Source organism: Macrobrachium nipponense, chromosome 21, assembly GCF_015104395.2.
Source record: "Macrobrachium nipponense isolate FS-2020 chromosome 21, ASM1510439v2, whole genome shotgun sequence".
Taxonomy (NCBI): domain Eukaryota; kingdom Metazoa; phylum Arthropoda; class Malacostraca; order Decapoda; family Palaemonidae; genus Macrobrachium; species Macrobrachium nipponense.
Genome location: NC_087212.1, coordinates 65,517,427 through 65,537,799, shown reverse-complemented (window position 1 = coordinate 65,537,799; position 20,373 = coordinate 65,517,427). Strand labels below are relative to the sequence as shown.

At 38.5% G+C, this 20,373-nt stretch overlaps 1 protein-coding gene across 1 annotated transcript in view; it reads left to right on the top strand.

Annotated features, from left to right (window-relative positions):
• Nucleotides 1-20,373, top strand: part of LOC135198099 (prolow-density lipoprotein receptor-related protein 1-like) — an 875,913-nt gene that overhangs the window by 797,925 nt on the left and 57,615 nt on the right. The window contains 1 exon segment of the mRNA XM_064225548.1: nt 1,149-1,331. Within this exon segment, the coding sequence (XP_064081618.1) occupies nt 1,149-1,331 (183 nt within the window).

Sequence of the window (20,373 nt, the reverse complement as noted above, 5' to 3'; positions counted from 1 at the left end):
AAGTGATGTAAGTGAATGATGTAATGAAGTATGTATTAAAAGTAATTGCACATCATTTAAACTGGTAATCATGAATACAGTAGTTCAGTATTTTGTACTTTTTATGTTTTAGGAAGGTTAAACTTTGTTGAAGTTTTTGTGTAAAATAATTCAGTATGATGCACATTTATCTTCTTGGTTCACTTACAAAATACTCTTATGATAGCCAGTGAGTATGTTGAAAGTGGATTGTGATTATGACAAAAGTGTCTGAATAAAAAAGTAGAGAATAACATACTCTAAAATTGTATGTTTACACTCTATATGTAATCCTCCATCAGTCTATCCTCTAGCACACTAACAATTGTTAAAGGTTTGGCAATACTGTTCTATCTTCAACCCTCAACTATATTGCTTTCATATCTCTCATCCTCTCTGCTTTCCAATGTGTGCAGCATTAGATTCCAATTTCCAAACGAACCTTTTGAATCAGCCCTCTTAAAGAAGAAATTCCGTTCAAGTACTGTCAAACCTTGGTTTCAGAAGCTTTTTCCAATGAAATTTTCACTCAGGTTTCGTACATATCCTTGGAATTCGTACACCCAGAAGTGCTCCTTCCAGGGACCACCTTGTGACTAGGCTCATACTGAGCGCCCAAACAAAGCATCCCATATTCTCTTGTGACCTAGTTCATCATAACTAGCCTTATTCCATACAGTTGGCTCTCCAGTCACACCATCATGATAGATTTTGAATACGGAGGGGCCCACTGTATAGTGTATTTAGGTTTAAGTACATTCAAACTATTATTAAATATATAAGTAACTTTTTCAAATGTGATGTCTGTATGTTGGAGGGTATCTGTTTCTTAGTAAAATCTGATTTATTGTTTTGTGTAAGTCATGTCACAATCTCATTTTTCACTATATGTATCAGACAATTTTAATTTAGAAATACTACAATACAGTGTATTTTGCTTTCACCACAGAATAAATCCTAGGTGTTGAATAAAACTCATCCCATATTGAGCTAGTAATGTAATAATCTGTGCTGCTTTGTATGACATTACAGTAGCTAATAAAATGGTTTTTAAATATCACTGGCTAATAGCACTGAACATTTTTAATTGCATCTTGGGCAGTTTTTATCATTATAACTCTACATTGCAGATTGTAGCTCTGGTACTAGCTGTTGTTTTAGCCTGGCTCTGGCAGCGGCAGCGTGGGAAGGGTATCAGTCATGTGCGTTTAGAAGAAAATGGAGGAACAGTGGAGATGACTAACCCTATGTACCTGCATGCCTCTGATGACCAGGAGGATGATCCTAACCCTGTCTTCTCCCTTCACGATTCGGTAAGATAGTGTAGATGGCACAGTTTAGCGAGTTAAATAACTTTAGTTATGCTTGGTATGTAGTTTCAAACATATTATTATACTTTTGAATGACACTAAGTTGCACATTGTGCAATTGCAGACTACAGTACTATTCAAATACTGGATGGAGTCTTTAATTTATGCCTCAGCCAGTTGCTGAATTAGCCTTTATCTCAGTCAAGTGGTTGACACGTTGAGTATGAACTGACTGGAGAGAATTAATATCCAGTCAAGAATACCCGGTGGAGTATACAAATAAATGATGTTAAGTGCTCCCTAGAAGTTATATAAAATCTAACGTCTGGAAAAATATTTAAGAGGGCAAACCAATAATAGGATAGACAGTTGTGGAAGGAATAAGTGAAACATTAATGACATGATAAAAAGACATCTTAAACCTAGGGCTGTGCCACCCCAGTCTCTGTAATAGCCTTCAAGTCTTTAGTGTGAGTTGCATTCGTGAAGGTAAAGTACACTCAACACACTTCCTGTTGCAAAAATCCTTATATGTTATTATTTTATTTAATATATATATATTAATACATACATATTTGTTTGACCTAACTTGGTAACAAGTTAACAGTGGGGCTTCCGTTCCAACGGCATAACACTAGCTGAAAATAATTGATTTTTGGTCATTATTGGCGCCAAAAATCGCCGATTTTTGGTTATAGACGCCTCTGTTAGGTGTATCGGCATTGAAAATCACTGATTTTCATCTCGAGACAAATGGCGTCAAACCAGATCACCAATAACCGAGCCCACTGATAACCGGGGATTGCCTGCATATATATATATATATATTAATACATACAAAAAGTTTTAAAAATCACACTCCCACAAATGTTGTATAACTACGTATAGATGTTGAAAAAATGTAAATAAAAATATTGTAAAGGTGTACTGTAGCAGTAAGACATAAGTGCATAAAACATACTGTTTTGTGTGGTGTAATACACTGCACTATACTGAGTAAGTATTTTTATTTACTAACGTACATTAAACATATATATTCCAAAAACAAAGACTATTGGTGATGTTTTACAAGAATAACAATACTGTAATACTCTTATTGATTGGTATTGTAAAGAAAATTCACCTACATTACACTGCTCAAAAAACCTTACTTCACTCACCTGCTTAATTCCAAATTGGGGTCCCTGTGTAATTAGGTTTTTTTAACACTTCCCTGTTTATCAGACTTAGGAAAGATTTGTAGCATATTTATTGCAAAGAATAGCAATGTGAAACTAAAACTCAGGAGCAAGTCCATCCCCTGAGGCAAAATTCTCCTGCACACAAACATGATGCTTCACAGACCAAATTCTGTGCAATTATCTGGGCTTTCCTTACCCCCTAAATTCCCCTCTATCACTTTTTTATTTTTCAGAAGCAAAGGCCAAGGAAGCTCCAGATCCCCATATAGTCTCTTGATTTCCTCCTTTTTCCCTTTCTCACTCCTCCCTCCATCCCTGCCTATTCCTCCCTTCGCAGTCCTATATCACTTCATTACTTATCTCTCTCTTTCTCTTTCTCATCTTCACGTAGCATTTCTCAATTTCCAGTTTTTGTTCCTTCTCCATTCCTGTTTCACTCCTCCCTCAGTAAATATTATACATACTGTTATAGATATTTTACAGCCAGCAACTGATGTTACTGTTTCATACAAACCCATCCCATTATAAAGAGTTTTGACTTGCACTGTCAAATTCCCAAGCCATGAGTCTTCAAGACAGAAGAGAAAAAGCTGAAAAATTATCCACTGAATAATAATATGCACATACACACCTTTAACTAGTTGGTAGGTAGAAACAGCCCATTTTACTCTTTTATAGTATGTTCCAGTGATTGCACAGTCATAAAACTTTGCCAACTTGTCAAGTTTGGCAATTGCATATATCGCAATATTTCATTTCTTCTCTTTGCTGTTTTTGTCACCATAGCTCTGTATTCAGCCATTCCTTTTCTTCAATTATTCTTATTTGTGTTGTTTTGTACTGTTCTTATCGAGAATTACTCTTGCTTTAATCTGGTTAATAGCCTTTCTTTACCCTTTTCCTTCATTTTGGTTTGAGTTTATTTTGTTTACCTGTTTTTTGTGTATTTGTACTGGTGATTTGTTTTTTGTATTATAGTAGTTATATTTTGTTTTTTGTGTTTACAGTATTCCCCTGTATTCACGGGGATGCGTACCAGACCTCCACGCATAGCTAGAACCCACAAATAGTTGAAACTCCTATAAAAACGCTTAACTACCTACAGGCAGTCCCCGGGTTACAACGGATTCGACTTATGACGTTACGAGGTTAAGGTGCTTTTCAATGGTATTCATCAGAAATTATTTCCAGGGTTACAATGCCTACAACACTGATCTGGCAGAAGAAATATGACACCAAAAATGCAAAATAATCAATATTTTAAGATTTCTTTGATTAAAAATGCAATAAGAATGCAGTTTACATAGTTTTGAATGCACCCAAAGCATTAAAAGTAAGGTTTTCTTAGGATTTTTGACAATGTTCCGGCTTACGACGCATCTCAAGAATGGAACCCCCGTCATAACCCTGGGACTGCCTGTATTTTGTTAGGTAAAACTCAAGAAAAAACAACTAAAAATGTTTTTACATACCTGGTTTTTTAATAGATTTATCACAAAAAGTTCATTTAATGATGAAATTTAAAAAAACCAGGAATTTGTGGATATTTCTCATTGGAAAATACAGCAAATATGTAAATTTCCCGTGAATGATGAGCGTATATGTTCCAGAGAGAAATCCGTGGGTATGCGAGTCCGCGAGTGTACAATAGTCCCCCTGTATTCGTGAGGGATGCTTACCAGACACACACACACACACACACACACACACACACCCGTGAATAGTTAGAACCCGCAAATAGTTGGAACCCCTATAAAAATGCTGAAAGCAGCCTATTTTGTCAGTTAAAACTAAAGAAAAACCACTAAAAAATTTTATATGTACTTGGTTTCTTTAGTAGTTTTCTCACAAAAAGTGCGTTTTATAATGAAATTGATTAAAAACCAGGAATTTGTGGATATTTCTTATAGAAAAATACCGTGAATTTGCAAATTTTCCACGAATAATGTGGCGAGACGTTCCCGTGAATCCGGAGAATGGGAATATGGGGGGTCCACTGTAGTAATTATATCATCCTACCTTGAGAACATTTTATTTTCACCAGTATTATTATTGTCCTTATATGAGTTTATGATATTTTTGCTTAATTATTTTATCAAGAAGTGATGTCCCTGCCTACACAAATTAAGGCAGAAGAGACTCTTAAGCCTTGGCTGGCAACTTTTTTTAGGAGAAAGACACTGAAATCAAACCAACAGGTGGAAGGAACCCTTTAGCCTTGGTAGGCAACCCTTGTAAGAGAATGTCGCTCTTGATACAAACCTTGTTCTCCAACCTTGAATTAATAGTCTTGTGTGTGCGTTCCTTAGCTTGAGGGTACAATCAGGTATTTTTCCTCTTTTTGGTTCACTTTCCTGGTTTTCTGAAAAGTGTTTAGGACACTGATGAGAAAGCAAAAGTGATGGACTGCCCCCAACATGGCACTAAAATATGACTTAGGAGCTTCTGATGGCCACTACAGTCAAGGACACACTAATAGATGTTCAAGGAAGATTAAAAAGTTCACCCAGATAGATGTTATAGAGAGGATTTTAAGGGAGTACGCAGCCATTACCAGTTGAAGAAGTGGGTTTCAGGTACTGTTGATACTAATTTTTCCAAAGATCAGGAGGAAGAGTAATTTTGTTTTCTCAGCATTGGTGCAGTTTTATGCATTTGTATTATTGTGTACCTTCTGGATAGAATATTAATGAAGAGGGATGCCCCATCTAACTATTTCTCTATTGCTGTCACCCTCGGCTTTGAAGGACACGAGAGTAGTAGATCTGTTAAATCAGGACCTCTTTCCAAAGAAGTTAAATAAAGAACTATCACAGAAGGTAGCAGTGAGTGCTACCAGATCAGCCATGACTATTTTTTGTATCCCAAGCAAGCTTGTTCTGTGCACTAGCATGACTCCTCTTGTGGCTTCCTCAAGGGAAATGCAAATGCTACAGTTGCCCTTCTATTCCATCCAGGTAGCAACAAGCTTATGCACCGAGGTCTTTAGCCACAGTAGAACTCACTCCTGTAAGTAGTGAATTATTCTCTAAAAGACAGCACTCACCCTTTCAATAAGGGAAAGGTTGTCACCAATCAGGAAGGTCTTTAGCCAAAGAAGGAGTCAGCTACCCATGGTTCCCTCTGTCAGCAGTAAGGCTTGTCTCTTGGAGCATTTGAGGAACTGGGAAGAGTTAAGTACAGAACTGTGGGTAATAAGTGTATGTAATCTGGCTCATCTACAGGTTTCCATTTTTGGACGTGAGCTTTCTCTATTTGGTATTTACACAGACAGTTTGAACGAGTTCATGGAATTAGATGTAAAGGTCAGGGAGATGATCAGGAAGCAGTGATAGAAGATGTAACATATCGTTTTGTAGGATTTTGCAATTGTCTGTTTCGGTTCCGAAGGTGAATGGTGCCTGAGAATCTATCATTAAACAGGTTTCTGCAACATAGTATCTGTAGGATGAAGGCAGTGGAGTCCTCTAAGATAGTCCATCGGGAAGAGGGACTGTGAAGCCTTGATATATCTGATGGAAAATTACTTTCATGTGCTCATTCATCCATCATCCATGAGATATTTTCACTTCACCAGGGAAGGGAGGATTCATCAGTTTTGTGCTTTTTGCTTCAGCCTAACTCTGGCACCAGTGGCCTACATCTTGAGCATATCAGCCCAGCATAAGGCTGAAAGGGTCAGATCTTTGGATGATGGCCTTGTACTAGCAGAATCAGTAGCAGCTTTAAGAAGAGATCTATATTGACTGTACAGTGTGTTTCAACTACAGGGTTTATAAATCAGTTGGTGAAGATTAAAGTCCTGTCTTTCACTTACAGAAATAGACACATGTACAGGATTAGTGCTTGCCTCTTGATATAGTATTGGAATATTCATGGTTTTTCAGTAGCTTCATCAACTTCAGGGTTCTCCAGCCAAACTTTGACAGTCCCTGCCAGGGCTTCTTAACTTCCAAGAAAAGCTTGTTTCACAGAGTTGTTTCCATTTAAGATATATGCAGCTTCAGCTGACAATGTTTTCCTCCACCTGAAGCCTGTAAAGGCCCTAGGAGAGGTACTGCCAATTCTGTGGTTATGGCAGGATCCAACTCATCTGTCAGCCTGTGTCCCTCATATATGAAAAGCACTAGAACTGCTTTTCTTACTGGATGCCACAAATCAAGGTTTGGAGCCTTTCTTTTAAACCAGCAAATGACAGATTCTGACTAAGAGCAACACAAACTTTTTAAGAGTTCAAGACAGTCTTTTTAACTCTTCAAGCTTTTGTTTCTTTCATGCAAGAAAGAGTCAGTGCCATTGTGATGGCAGACAACACTATGACAATCACTAGGCAGTCCCTGGTTATTGGTGATCCGGTTTTATGGAGTTTTGGCGCCAATATGCACTGATCCCCACTTAACAGTAACACCAATCCCCAGTTATCAGCACCGATAACTGTGGATTGGCACTATTATCAGCAATTTTTGGTTATCACATCGAAAGTTGGAAATAGTCCCAAGTTTTCCTCTGGGAAAGAAAAATTTGATAGCAGACTGTCCCAACCAGATTCTTGCTTTAGTAACTGCGTGGGCCTGTAAAATCCCAACTATCAACCTCTATCAAATAGCAAAATTTTGTTGGCTGGTACACTTGGAAAGGCATTACTTCTCTTGATGCCCCTACACCCTTGATAACAAAATTCTTTGGCACACATGATTGTGCATGCATTATTAACACACCTTCATCTGTAGTCTGTAGGAGAAGCTACTGGTTTCTACAAGTAAGTGTTGTAGGGTAGCTGTCCCACAAGTTCTTGAACTTTATAGGAGTGATGTACCTAATTCCAAGGACCTTGAACAGTTGTTTTATCACTTTGAGAAGAGAATACCTTGTAAGTGGTGAATCACTCGAGTGAGATCTTCCTTAGTTCTTCATTCCCTTACCAGCTCTCCCTTTAGACTTCTGGATAATGTCTGTATGTCTTTCCGTGATAATGTCTCTTTATGTCTTTTTAGTATTTGGCCTCTGCTTCTTCCAAATAAGTGAGCAAATTTCATGCTCTTTCAGGTGATATTACCTTTACCCTAGGTTGGTCATCTATTGTTCTTTCCTTCTCCCCTGATTTTATTGTGAAGGTGCAATGGTAGACTGCCACTGGCAGTGCTGCAGATTGTCTTCTTTTTCCAGTAAGTGCTCTTTGGCATTACCTCTGGAGGATTAGGAATCTTGATTAAAAGATTCCAGGCACTTTGGTATAAATCAGTGGTGGAAGTATCTAATAGAATACTAAAGACAGATTTTAAATCAATTAGTATTTTTCATAACTAACAAACCTGCAGTCTTAACATAAGGGAAAATTACTCTAGCTCAGCTGGAGTCTAGTTGAAAAAAAAAGTTACAAGTAAATTGGTGGCACTGGGAGATGGACAAGGTGGCGGTAGTCAGGAGGAGGAGCTGACCTCCTACAAACCATCTCCAGAGGATATCATCAGTTTTCTCTGGCCCAGGTAAAATACAATGGGTTGGTTTGAGGTTGGCAGTATATGTTAAGACCACAGGTTTGTTAGTTAGGAAAAATACAAATTGATTTAAAATTTGTTATTTGTTCATATACAGAACAAATGCTTTGGTCTTAACATGAGGGAGACTTACCTTTGGAGGGAGGATAGAGAAAGCCTCCAAATTGACTGGAGGTTCAACCCACCTGGTCTCAGTTCCTGACCAAAATGGGTAAAGGAAGGAGTCATAAGCCTCTGAGCTGTAAAGTAAAGGTTACTTGTCAGCCAGACATCTGGGTAATGAGACAAAATGGAACCCCTGTTACATTGTGTCTCAAATAGAGATAAAGAACTAAACTAACGGAGACAACAGCACTATGTATGCAGAAGGACGTCTAATACAAGTATCAACAAGATAATTGGTCAGTTGGAAGTAAAAGCACTTGTTTGACAAATGATATAAAATTTTCTCAAAGTATAGTTCGAAAAACGGAATGTTCAATATAAGAAACGTTCGACAAACAAGGTACCTCTGTATATTAATGCAATATGGTGGGATTGTGAAGAAGGGGTGCGACAGTAATGATTACATCAATTAGAGTGCCATCACTGAAAAAAGATGGAGAACAACTGTACTAGGGGCCCTGGATGAGCTACACAACTTGTTGAGCAGCCACCATTGTACCTAAAGAAAAGTGCCCAAGGATCTGTGGGCAATGTCCCACAGATAGAAGGAAGGGAAAGTGGTTTGATGTGACCAAGTACCAGCACTCAGTATCCTCTAAACTGACAGGTTCTTTTTGAATGTGATGGTATGGTCTAGTCCCTGGACATTACATGCTCTTGCATGCACCAGATTAACTTGTGTATTTGAAGGAGAAGAGTAGGCTTGCCTAATTACTTCTTGAAACCAACAGGAAACAGTATTCATGGAAACTTCTTTCTTGATCTGGCTTGTATTATTAAAAAGTTTTCAACAACCCGATTTGAGGTGTTGAGTTCTTTTTAGGTAGTTTTGCTGTGCCCTAATGGGACAGAACAGTAACTCATCGGGGTCACCACCAACAAAATCCAGTAGAGAGGGAATGGAGAACATCTCGAATCTGTCATCATGAACTGAGGGATTTTGAGTGTTAGCCACAAATTCCAGGATAAATTCGAAGACTACTAACCCCCAACCACTTGTATGGTTAACTTTAAAGGATAGTCTATGTAGTCACTTACAATTTTGGAAGAAGACAAGGATAATCCATGTAGTTCTCTTACTCTTTTGGAAGAAGACAAGGCCAAAAGGAAAACAGTTTTGAGAATTAAATTCCTGTCTGAAGTTCATAAGGACTGCATGTCAGGCTGTTTTATTTTGTATATGAACAAATTGTATTGGCTTCAACAGATTATACTTCAAGCCCATTCTTGATTATGTGAGGAGGAACCCTGTCAAGTGATAGTGCAGTTGACAAATTGGGGGGTCTCTTGACTTTGTTGCATGTAAAATCTCAAAAATGCAATGTCAGTTTACTGTATGAGCTCTACAGGAGAGGTGTTATGCATATATGTTAAGGTATTTACTCAATACTGATAGTCATGGCCAGACATGTTTTACCTGCAATGGGAGATTGGGTACATTCTTCTCCTTCTCCTCCTCATCATAACCTCTCAATTCATCTGTCATTCATCTTGAAGACATGGACTCATATTGCAAGAGGTTATGTCCCGCATAATTTTACTGTCAGTGAAGTTTATGATTGCTGAGTTTGTATGAGACATTTACAACTTTTATTTCATAAAACAAAGTTTTTCATATAAACCCATTGGTCATAATAAAGTGCCCTCTCCTCCTAGTCCCCTTATATTAGCTGGTTTACAAATTAATATGTAGGAATGAGCCCCACTGTTTTTGCCTACCAATGTGTTAGAGATGCACCTGTACATACTCTCACTATAGATTTTCCAACTATTCTTCTATCTTCAAGACATGCTACATGTTTGTGGAATTTGACACTGGGAATTCAGGCAAAATATGATTGATTGGTTTGTATGGAAAATTTGTTTGTACTTTATAGCAGCTGCATGTTTTGGGGTATGAAATATGGATATTTGCTCATCTTTACACAATCCAAGCACATTACAGGTTACATGACTTTAATATCTTTTCTTTTTCTCTCCATTCAGGTGTTTATTTCTAACATCTCATATTTTATTTTATTTCTTAGTTATTGAAACTTTTATTAACATAATTACCATATGTGTACAGTATTCATGATCCAGTTCTGTAAACAATTAACAAACGGGTCACAGAACAGCAGGAAAGATCAGAAATTAAGAGTAAGGAGTCAATGCAAAGACAATACTGTACCCATGACAACAAGTGTTTACAAGCTTTTGATTTTTTTACTTGAAAATAAGATGTTTAGCACATTTAATTAATCCTATTATGAATCTAGCTGTGCTCTCAAACTTTGGAAAATATATAGTTTCCAGTATTTTTAGATCTGCAGCTACTTTATCTACTTGGTATTCATTTCATCTACCAATTTTGTAAAAATTTACTCTACTGTAATTTATGTGCCTAGTAAAGTTCTGTTTTATTTTGTCAAACAGAGGTCTAGCTTTAAAGCTGGCATATATATGAGCAAGATAAATAAATAGAGAGAATATTTATCTCCCAAACAGTTATGGTTTCAATAGGGGAGGGAGAAAATGGTAGCAAATCAGTGCTAGAAAAACTGAGTCAATGCCCATGGCATCAATATGGCATAATAGGTTTAAATTTCAAAACAAATGTGGAGGTGGAAGACTCCCTGTAATGAGCAACACTTTCCTTGAATATTCTCAGAATGCCTCATCATTTTGGCAGTGGTTCGTACAGTGTATGAACACAGTAATACAATAATGACCTCAAATCACAGATACAAACTGAAGACATTGACCAAAGGAGAAAAGGGGAGAAATTTAATGTAGCTTAAGAATTATAATCCTAAAACAAACAGTAATGTTATAATTCAGTAAACAAACTGGCAAAGAATATGCCAATGAAATTCAGCTGTACAAATTACTGTTAACCCTCCTGCTTGTCATATCCACATATTACAAGTATCTGATATTGTAAGCACTGACATAGTGTAGATGGAGGAGTAATATTTTCCATCAGCTGCTTCGTATTAGGCAAGTGTCATGACATTTTAGTAATATGTACATACCTCATAGATAATGCTATTTTTGTCAGAAATTTGATAGATAATGCTATTTTGGTTAGAAATTTGTTTGTTTTTCATTTTCTATAGATTATTAGGCTAATTTAGATTAGATTTCACATCTTCCTGGTCGCTTTTTTTGTAGTAATTGTAAACTTATTACGATCATACCTAGCTATTGGATTCCTTGTTGTAAGCTTTCAGACATTAGCTTTATGGTAGATAATAGCAATGCAAAGGACTTCTGGCAACAGTGATAGTATTAGTGTAGTAGTCTTATTAGCAATAGTTGTTTTTAGGAGTCCTGAAGGTAATGGTTTATATCAACTCATTATAATTTTTTCAAGTTATATTTTATTTAGAAATGTAATGAACCAGTAATTTAAAAAATCTTTTACTCGTGTATTTACAAGTGAACTCTTCTTAGACTTTTTATTATTGCCACATTAAACACTGCAATACATTTATTTTGCCTTAGTGATTCTTTTAATACTTATTTGTTACTTGTAGAAGAAAGACTAGATCTTTGGGCATATGCTGCTCTTGAAAAAATATCATAGATTAGTGAAAACCATTGCTTGAAGTCCACAACAGAATCTAAGAGAGTTTTCCCATGTATATTATATAGAATATAAAAAAAAATCAATATTAAAATATTCAAAGGTTTATTGACTAGTACATATATGCATTGGCTGATTTTTTTTCTTAGTAATATGATTGTAACAAATGATTGACATTCTGTCTTTTCAGTAAGGCTCAGCAGGCTATTGAAAATAATTTGGTAAATTGATCTACAGTTTCCTCAGCATGGTTCTCTATATTATTCAAAGTTTCCTTTAGCTACTAACAATTGTTCCTCAAGTTTCAGTGACAGCCAAGTTAGTACGTATATAAAACAGGTTTTGGGTAAGGAAAAACCTATTTTTGGTAGTCACTGTTGAGTTCTCAAGGAGTTACCTTTCTATAGTCTAACTAGAGCTCCATGGTGACCAGACTAAAGAACTGTCATTTACCTGATCTTGTGGCCAGGTATTGTGTTGTAATGCTAAACATTATAACGTGATAGAGTATAAATGGACTCAGGATACGATGGCACTTTCTCATATCCTCAGAAAATGCTAAACCCAGCTTATATGTCAAAACCCGCAAGGAGATGTGGCTATGTGTATGTGCACCATCATATTGTTTACATATGACCAGAAATGGACCAAGACGCCATTATATTTTATGTTGGTCAGTGCAGGATAATCCATTACTCAAATCCCATGTCTTTTAACCAGGGAAGTAGGGAGGGTTTTGATCAACAGCGACTACCAAGAATAGGTTTGTCATATGTCAAAACCTATTTTTTGATAGTGTAGTCACTGTCTCGTCCTCAAGGAGCTTCACAAAGAAGTTGACAGGTGATGAAAAACTCTTGAATTTTAATCCCAACAAATCAGAAACATTTCTGGTCCAGGGACAAGTCACAATTTTCAAGGGACAAGTCACAAGTTTCAAGGCCCAGTCCAGCTAACTTATTCTCACTGAATCAATGTACTAGATTGTAGGCTACTGCCTAGAAGGCTATTGCAGACATCATTATCTGAAAGGATTATCTATATTAGTAATAAAAATTATGGAACATTTCTTTAGATAAAACTTCTAAATAGAATGATAAATTCTTCCAAACAATTTTTTGCTTTTACAAATAACGATCAGAAATTATGAGAAGCACCGACATGTGCTCGGTCTCCAAGGCGGTAAAAGAAAGACTGGCATATTGCGGGGGTCCAAGCTTGGTCAAAGACCAAACATCCACTGCGTATATTCAGGAGTTGCCAGATGCCACAGATTCCTTGTTTTTACAATTTTTGTTTTTACTGGTTTCCAGCTAGCGCTAGAACATTTATCCTATTGTTAAGACCTCAGGTTTGTTAGCTATGAAAAATACAAATGGATTAAAAAATTTTTAATTAGAACTTGAAATTATGCCGTTATCTTTCAACTTAGATGTTTCCGTGATCCTTGGTAATGAAATCATGGAAGCAAAGATTCTAAATAATGGCGCACCGGTTTCAGTATACTTTACACTATTGACCAGTAAAAATTAATTGCGTCTTGGTCCATTTCTGGTCATAAGTAAACAACATGACGGCGCATATATGCATTGCCACTTCTTATGGGTTTTGACGTAGGTAAACTTGGTTTCTGCATTCGCTGAGGGTAAGAGAAAGTGTCCTTTTATCCTGAGTCCATTTATACAATATCATGCATTATAATGTTTATCATTATGACAATACCCAAGCACAAGACTAGGTAAAAGAGAATTCTTTTACATTAGTCTGGTCACCATGGAGCTCTTGTTAGACCAAGGAAAGGTTTGGGTGGTTGAACAGCAAGGTATGTATAGAGATTCAGAAAATAAATGAGATAAAGTACAGTACAAGGATCCTTAGGTAAAACTGGAAGAAAAGAAGTTATAGTTAGAGAGGTCAGACTAGAAGATGAAATCAAGGAAGCAAGAATAATAAAAAATAAAAGGCAAAAATGTGGGTGCAGTTAGGAACCAAAGGAATCCTGCAAATACCCTTTAGTAATGGCTGTACTACACCGTTTTAGGTGCATTAATGGACATACACCCCCCTTCCCAGTATGGGGGCAAGGCTGTTGGATCTACGTTAGTGAATCAATGGCAGACCAGCCCAACAGTTTGCTTAGAAACATTGAACATGGCAGGCAAATTTTGCTTTGATAGGATGTCTTCAAATTACTGTTAGAGAAAGTTATCTTAAAAGTCTTCAAATTACTATCAGAGAAAGTGCACTTGAAAAGAACCCTTAATAATTGTGACGTCTTACTCCTAAGTTCTGTATTTCAAAATCCCTCTTTACTTTAATCATCAGTAAGTATTAGCATCACATTCCTACTCATGATTTATTTTTTGTATGATTTTTGTATATTTTATCTTCACATTAGATCTTATTTAAGCCAGTGAGAGACGACTGGTTCTCTATTCCTTATCCAGAATGAGATCCTCCCACTATTATGGAGGGGTCATACTTTTTTGGATTTTCTTGTCTTTTTCTTTTATGGATGCTTGTCATCTATTACATATTCATGTTTCTGGCATATTATTAACTTGGAAAGTCTTGAATTTACCTTTTGCTTTTCTTCTACAATGTTTCTTACTCTCCTTATTAGTTAGGAAAAGGCATTTATTCTCCTTGTACATATATGTATACATTTTTTACACATATGAATTAACATAAATTCACACATGGAAATTGGTGTTAAACAACTGCAACCTGATATATATATATATATATATATATATTATATATATATATATATATATATATATATATATATATATATATATATATATATATATATATATATATATATATATGGATGTACCACTGGAAAAATGAAACACTTATTATAAATCCTGACCAGTTTCACCTTTAGTTTTCAAAGAACATCTTCAAGAGGACTGGTACATAGTGGTTAAAATATACAATATATATATTATACTAGAATGACAGTAGCTGAACAAACATACAGCTGCAGAATAAATATACATAGACACCTGGTGGTGGAGAACTGGGAGGAGAAGTAAACTTGTTTGCATCTGAAGTCAGTGCACTATTACGGATCTTGTTTATCTATGGAAACGGGCTCAGACCTTTGCCTATTATCCCATCTTAACTACCTTCCTTAGTATATGTATTTCTTTCATTAGCTGATATTCATTGACTTTATGACATTTCTTTCCTATGTATTATTGGAGTAAACTATCTTTTTTCCCCCAGTCCAATTTATTGAATAATTTTTATATACACAAAAACAAAATAAATTTGTTGCAATGGGCATATGAAACGGCACTTTCATAAATAGAGTTTCTCATGCAAGTTGCACTCTGGCTGTCACTGATTAAACTAGAATAACAAAATCCTATCAAGTAGGCCTGTGAGTCACTCATGACCTGAGCCAACCTTACTCTCCAATTTGGTTTTCAGCTGCAGCAAAGCTCTCATCACAGCATTTATCTTGTTTACCTCATAATTTTGCTGAGGTTGTCTGTGTATGTGTCATGCCTTCATGCCCTTGCTGCATTTTTACTGCAGGGTTATTGCCCACCCACTGTCCTTTGCAACTCGTATTTTTTGCAACTTAGGACAGGCTTAGTCTGTGGTTTCTTTGTGTTTCTGTCATTCATATGTCTGACCTTCTTTGTATAACAATGTGTGTAGTGTGTTGCCAACGTATGTGTGTGTCACTTGTTCATTGTGTGGGCAGCCCTGTAGTAAATTTATGTCCCCGGTAGCTGTAGACCTGCACTTGGTCTGTAAACCATGTCCGAATGAGAGTGCGCTAGAGAAGCCATGAGAGTGTGGAGTGGCATTCACTCCAATAGCCATTGTATGAGAAGAGGAGTCACAAGAAGGGCAGCTCTTCCTCCAGGCACTTCACCCATAGCCCTTCTCCATGCCCTCCAATGATTCCTCCCTTGCCAAGACCACCTCCCTTACTGATGCCTCCAGCAGGACCTTCTCCTTCCTCTGGCCTGTCAGCACAGCAGGAGAACCCCCTAGGGGAAGTTGTAATCAAGACAGTGCTTGGTTTTTTGGGGGGGGAAAGGCAGATAACCACGCCAGCAGGGTTTGTCAGGAGACTTACAAAGGGCCCCCATCAGTGTCTTCTACCTTTTGTCTTCCTCCCCTCAGGGCAGATAAGGGGGATATGGAAACCAGAGAGAAGAGGTCAAGGGCAGATTCTACAGGACCACCCCCTATCCTTCAAAGTACTACAGGTTTGGAGGTTCTCATTCCCCAGTACTCAATATACTAATAGGCAATCACCATCAGTAGTGTTGGTTGTTGCCTCAATGGTTTCCTCTGCTTTGTGTTTGACCTCTCATTATCATAGGGACAAGTCAGCCTCCAAGGCAAGGTGGAGAAGTGTATCTTCCTAGAGCAATGGCAAACCAGATTGAGAAGTGGGTTGAGAGTTAGCGGCCATGATTTGCCTACAGAGTGTCATCATTGTTGTAGTAACTCTCCTAGACTTTCCAGCAGCAAGAGTCTCATGTGCTGCTCTTCTCCCTGCCTCTGATCAATAATCTCCAAGACAGAGTGACAGTTGGAGGTTCTGGAGGAGGAGAAAGGTTTTATTGAATTTTTAATGTGGATTAGGCAATGTCTGGGACTAGTAGATCTCCTGATCTCCATCTCTGAGGACCCCTCCTTCCTATCTGGAACAGGCAGCAGAAAACCCCCCTGATTCAAGGCCTTATGAAGGAGATGAATGGCCCGGTAGCAGGAACAAAGAACTCTGTAGTGTTCTCCAGGTAGGAGAGGCTTTTATCCCCACTCCTGTCTTGTCAAGCAAAGTACTACTACATCCCAAAGATGCCTTCACCATTCCCAAGATCTTTGGACTCTTAATATCTGCAGGTTGGTGAGCAATGTGTCATTGGTATGGTTTCAGCATCAGTGAGTAAGTTTGAACAGCTTGGGATGTCTATTCTCAAGGACATCAAAGATACTGTCAACCCAGGGAAGTGGCCCACCATCAGGAGTTACCTAGTCCTTGGACTCAAATGTCTGCAGGTTGGTGAACAACATGCTGTCAGAACAATTTTGACAACAGGGAGTATGTTTGAACAGCTCAGAGGTTGGGAACTTGTAGCTTGAGAGCCCACCACTAGGAACTACCTATGCCCTTCAGAAAAAGCCCTCTTGTATGTTGTGAGGCAAGTGGGGCACACATGAGCTAACCTTATCCTCAAGCAGAGGGAGTCTTTCCTCTGTCATTCAGAAGTATATCTCTCCAGAGGGCTGGCTGAGCTTTAGGAACAACCCCTAACTGGACTCACACTACTGCTTCCCACTGGATTCGATCTGTCAAGGAATTGACAACAGGAGAAAGGACTCTAGAGATATTGTCTTCTCCTAGGCAACATCTCAAGTCCACTCCAGTACATCTAGAAGACTGGGAGGCAGACCTCCTGCCCATAGCAGAGCTTCCTCCAATGCCAGATGTGCCTCACCACAACCCAGGCTCCGATGGCAAGGAAAGAATAGGACACTGGGGAAAAGTGTGGATAACCCCAACCAATCCTTCCATTCTTACAACCCATCTCATGGATGTTGCAGCACACACAACATGCTGCCACATGTTGGGGGAGTTGCCTGGGGAGCAAGTAGTTGGTGTGGCAGCAGTATGGGGTAAAGTGGTCAATAAAGGGATTTTGACAAAGGAAAAATTGGTTTCTGGGCAGTGACCTGTGTCGCCCAGTGAAATGGTTCCTTTAGCACTCATTTCTAGGTATAAATATTGCTAAATATACCAGAGAAAAAAGCTATATGGTAATGCCAGAATATTCTGGCTCGCTCACCTTTATTTAAGGTGTCAATATCCCTCTTCTACAGAGGAGCCGTTCTAGGCCCCCGCTACCCACTACTGCTACGGCCTAGCGCTTTGTTTACCATTCCTGTAGATAGCACCCAAGCTTGGGCCAGATCAGGGTGTGGAAATTAGAGGGTGGGTTTCGCTGGGCGACACAGGTCACTGCCAAGAGATAGATTTTTCCTTTGTCAAAATCCCTTTTCTGGGCCTACCCTGTGTCGCTCCGTGAAATCGTAACAGAGAATTGGCCCCACCAGTTTGGAAAGTTAGTGTAGATAAATTACTGTAAGGAAATTGAAACCTGTATAATTATTAAATATTATTTAATAATAGTTATTCAATCTACAATACTTAATAAATTTCCTTAATACTATGAAGATTCTTAATGATATCCTTAAACTACAGTTCCTATCTACTACTAGGGTTGTATAACTCGACATAAAACATTAAATGAATCCTACACCACTAAACAGGAATTTATTTACAAAATTTTGCACCAGATATCCATATGTACAACAATAAAGATCATAATACAATGCAGGTGAAAATCAAATTAAAGTGTGCAACCCAGTAACAACCGAGCTAAGGTCAAGAATGCTAGCGAGGCAGGTAGGAGAGAGAGATGAGAGAGAGAAATAGGCTACATAGACTAGTTACTACCATGCTATGCAGTGTTAGGGGAAACTGTGTTCCCCGCTGCCACTGCTGGGAATTGAAGGACCTCTAAGGATTTTAGGTAGTGGCGTTTAAATACTTTTGGTGATTTCCAGCCTGTATACTTTTTGAGATCGTCAAAGTTCATGTGTTGAAAATAATTAACTGATGTAGCTACCGCCCTAACATCATGTGCTCGCGGAATTGATTCCGGGTTAGCTTGTTTGATAAAATATAGAATCTGCTGTCTGATTCCTTTTAGGGAGATGGTTCCACCATTTTCTCTAATAAACAAGGGGCCTGAAGTTTTCATGGCAGTTCTGTTTAAATAGGTTTTTAGTGAATTAACTGGACATAAGGACAGATCCTGAGGAAGAGGAACAATTTTCCATGGGGCCCACCTATCTTGTGGGTCTTCGTTGACGATCTGGTAAAAGTAATAATTTTCCTGATGGGAGGAACTCAATATGGTCTGGTTCCCTAGAAAGGGCCGACAGCTCAGATATTCTAGCTACTGAGACCAGACTTATTAGGAATAATGTTTTCCTTAGGAGCGTTATATAAGTACATGACTCATTAACAGTGTCCGAAGCTAGCTTAAGGACATCATTTAAGAACCAGGAGACCGTTTGAGGTCTATCTATTGGTCTAAGTCTAGCACAAGCCCTAGGAATAGAGGAAAAATACGAATCTGTAAGATCAATATTAAATCCAAATTGGAATATTTTCTTTAGTGCCAATTTGGTTGTAGTAATAGTACTAGCTGCTAATCCTTTCTCGAACAAGGTTCTGAAGAAGGTTATCGCCAGATTTGTAGTCATGGTTTGTGCTCCTGTGTCTTTTAAAAAGGTGGCTAGCTTCTTCACTGCTGAATCATATTGACGCAATGTTGATTCTCGTTTACCTGATTCTAGGAACCGGATGTTTTGAGGATCAATGTTAGCATCTTTCTGTGCCGCAAACTTCATGAAGTCCATAAAGTTAGGGCTTTCTGAATTCCTGAGGAAGCGGACACAGTCCGTGTTTGTACCAACTGCGTCAGTTTGGGATTGGGAATCCGTCGGGGCCGGAGTCCCAATTCCACTAGTAGAGGGAACCAATTGCTCTTGGGCCAGTTGGGAGCTACTAGTGCGATCTGACCTTTGAAAGTCCTGAGTTTGTTCAGGACCTTCATTAGTAGGTTCACTGGAGGGAAGAGATAAATCCTTTTCCAGATGTTCCAGTCTATTGCCATAGCGTCTGTGGCATAAGCCAGAGGGTCCAGGTTGGGAGCCACATAGCATGGTAGTTTGTGGTTTGATTCCGTGGCAAAAAGGTCCACTTGAAGCCCGGGCACCTGTTGGCAAATCCATTTGAATGACCCTCCGTCCAGGGTCCACTCCAACTCCAGCAGAGTAGTCCTTGAGCGTCTGCCACTACATTTCTTACTCCCGCTAGGTGAGTGGCCGATAGGTGCCATTTGTTCCTGGCACATAGGGCAAATATGGCTATCATTACGTGGTTTACATGGCTCGACTTGGAACCTCCCCTGTTTATGCAGTGGACTACCACTGCGCTGTCCAATACTAGCTTGATATGGATTATCTTGGCTGGTAAGAGTTTCTTCAGTGTTAGAAACACTACCATAGCTTCCAGTACATTGATATGTAGCTGGAGGAATGACACTGACCAGGTTCCCTGTACTTTCTTGTACTGTGAGTATCCGCCCCAGCCGCTCAAGGAGGCATCCATATGGACTACTAGGGCCGGCGGAGGAAACTGTAGAGGTACTGATTTCGACAGACTCTTGATTTCTGTCCAGGGGCGGAGTATCTTGTGTAAGATCTCCGGGATACATGATACTTTGTCCTGGGATCTTCTGTTTGCTCTCGATTGCCGTAACTGATGCAAATTGGAGTGAACCTAGGATTCTTTCCTGGTTTCTCCGGGACGTCTGCTTGTCTTTGAGAAATTGTCTTGTAGCCTTGGCTATTTCTCTCCGTTTTACCGGCAGAATTGATAGAGAGTGTGAGTTTAGGTCCTATTGGATTCCTAGCCACTGAAAACGTGGTGCCAGAGTTAGACGGGACTTTTTCCTGTTTATCTGGAAACCTAGGTGTTCCAGGAACTTTATCACTTTGACCGTCGCCTTGCGGCATTCTTCGAC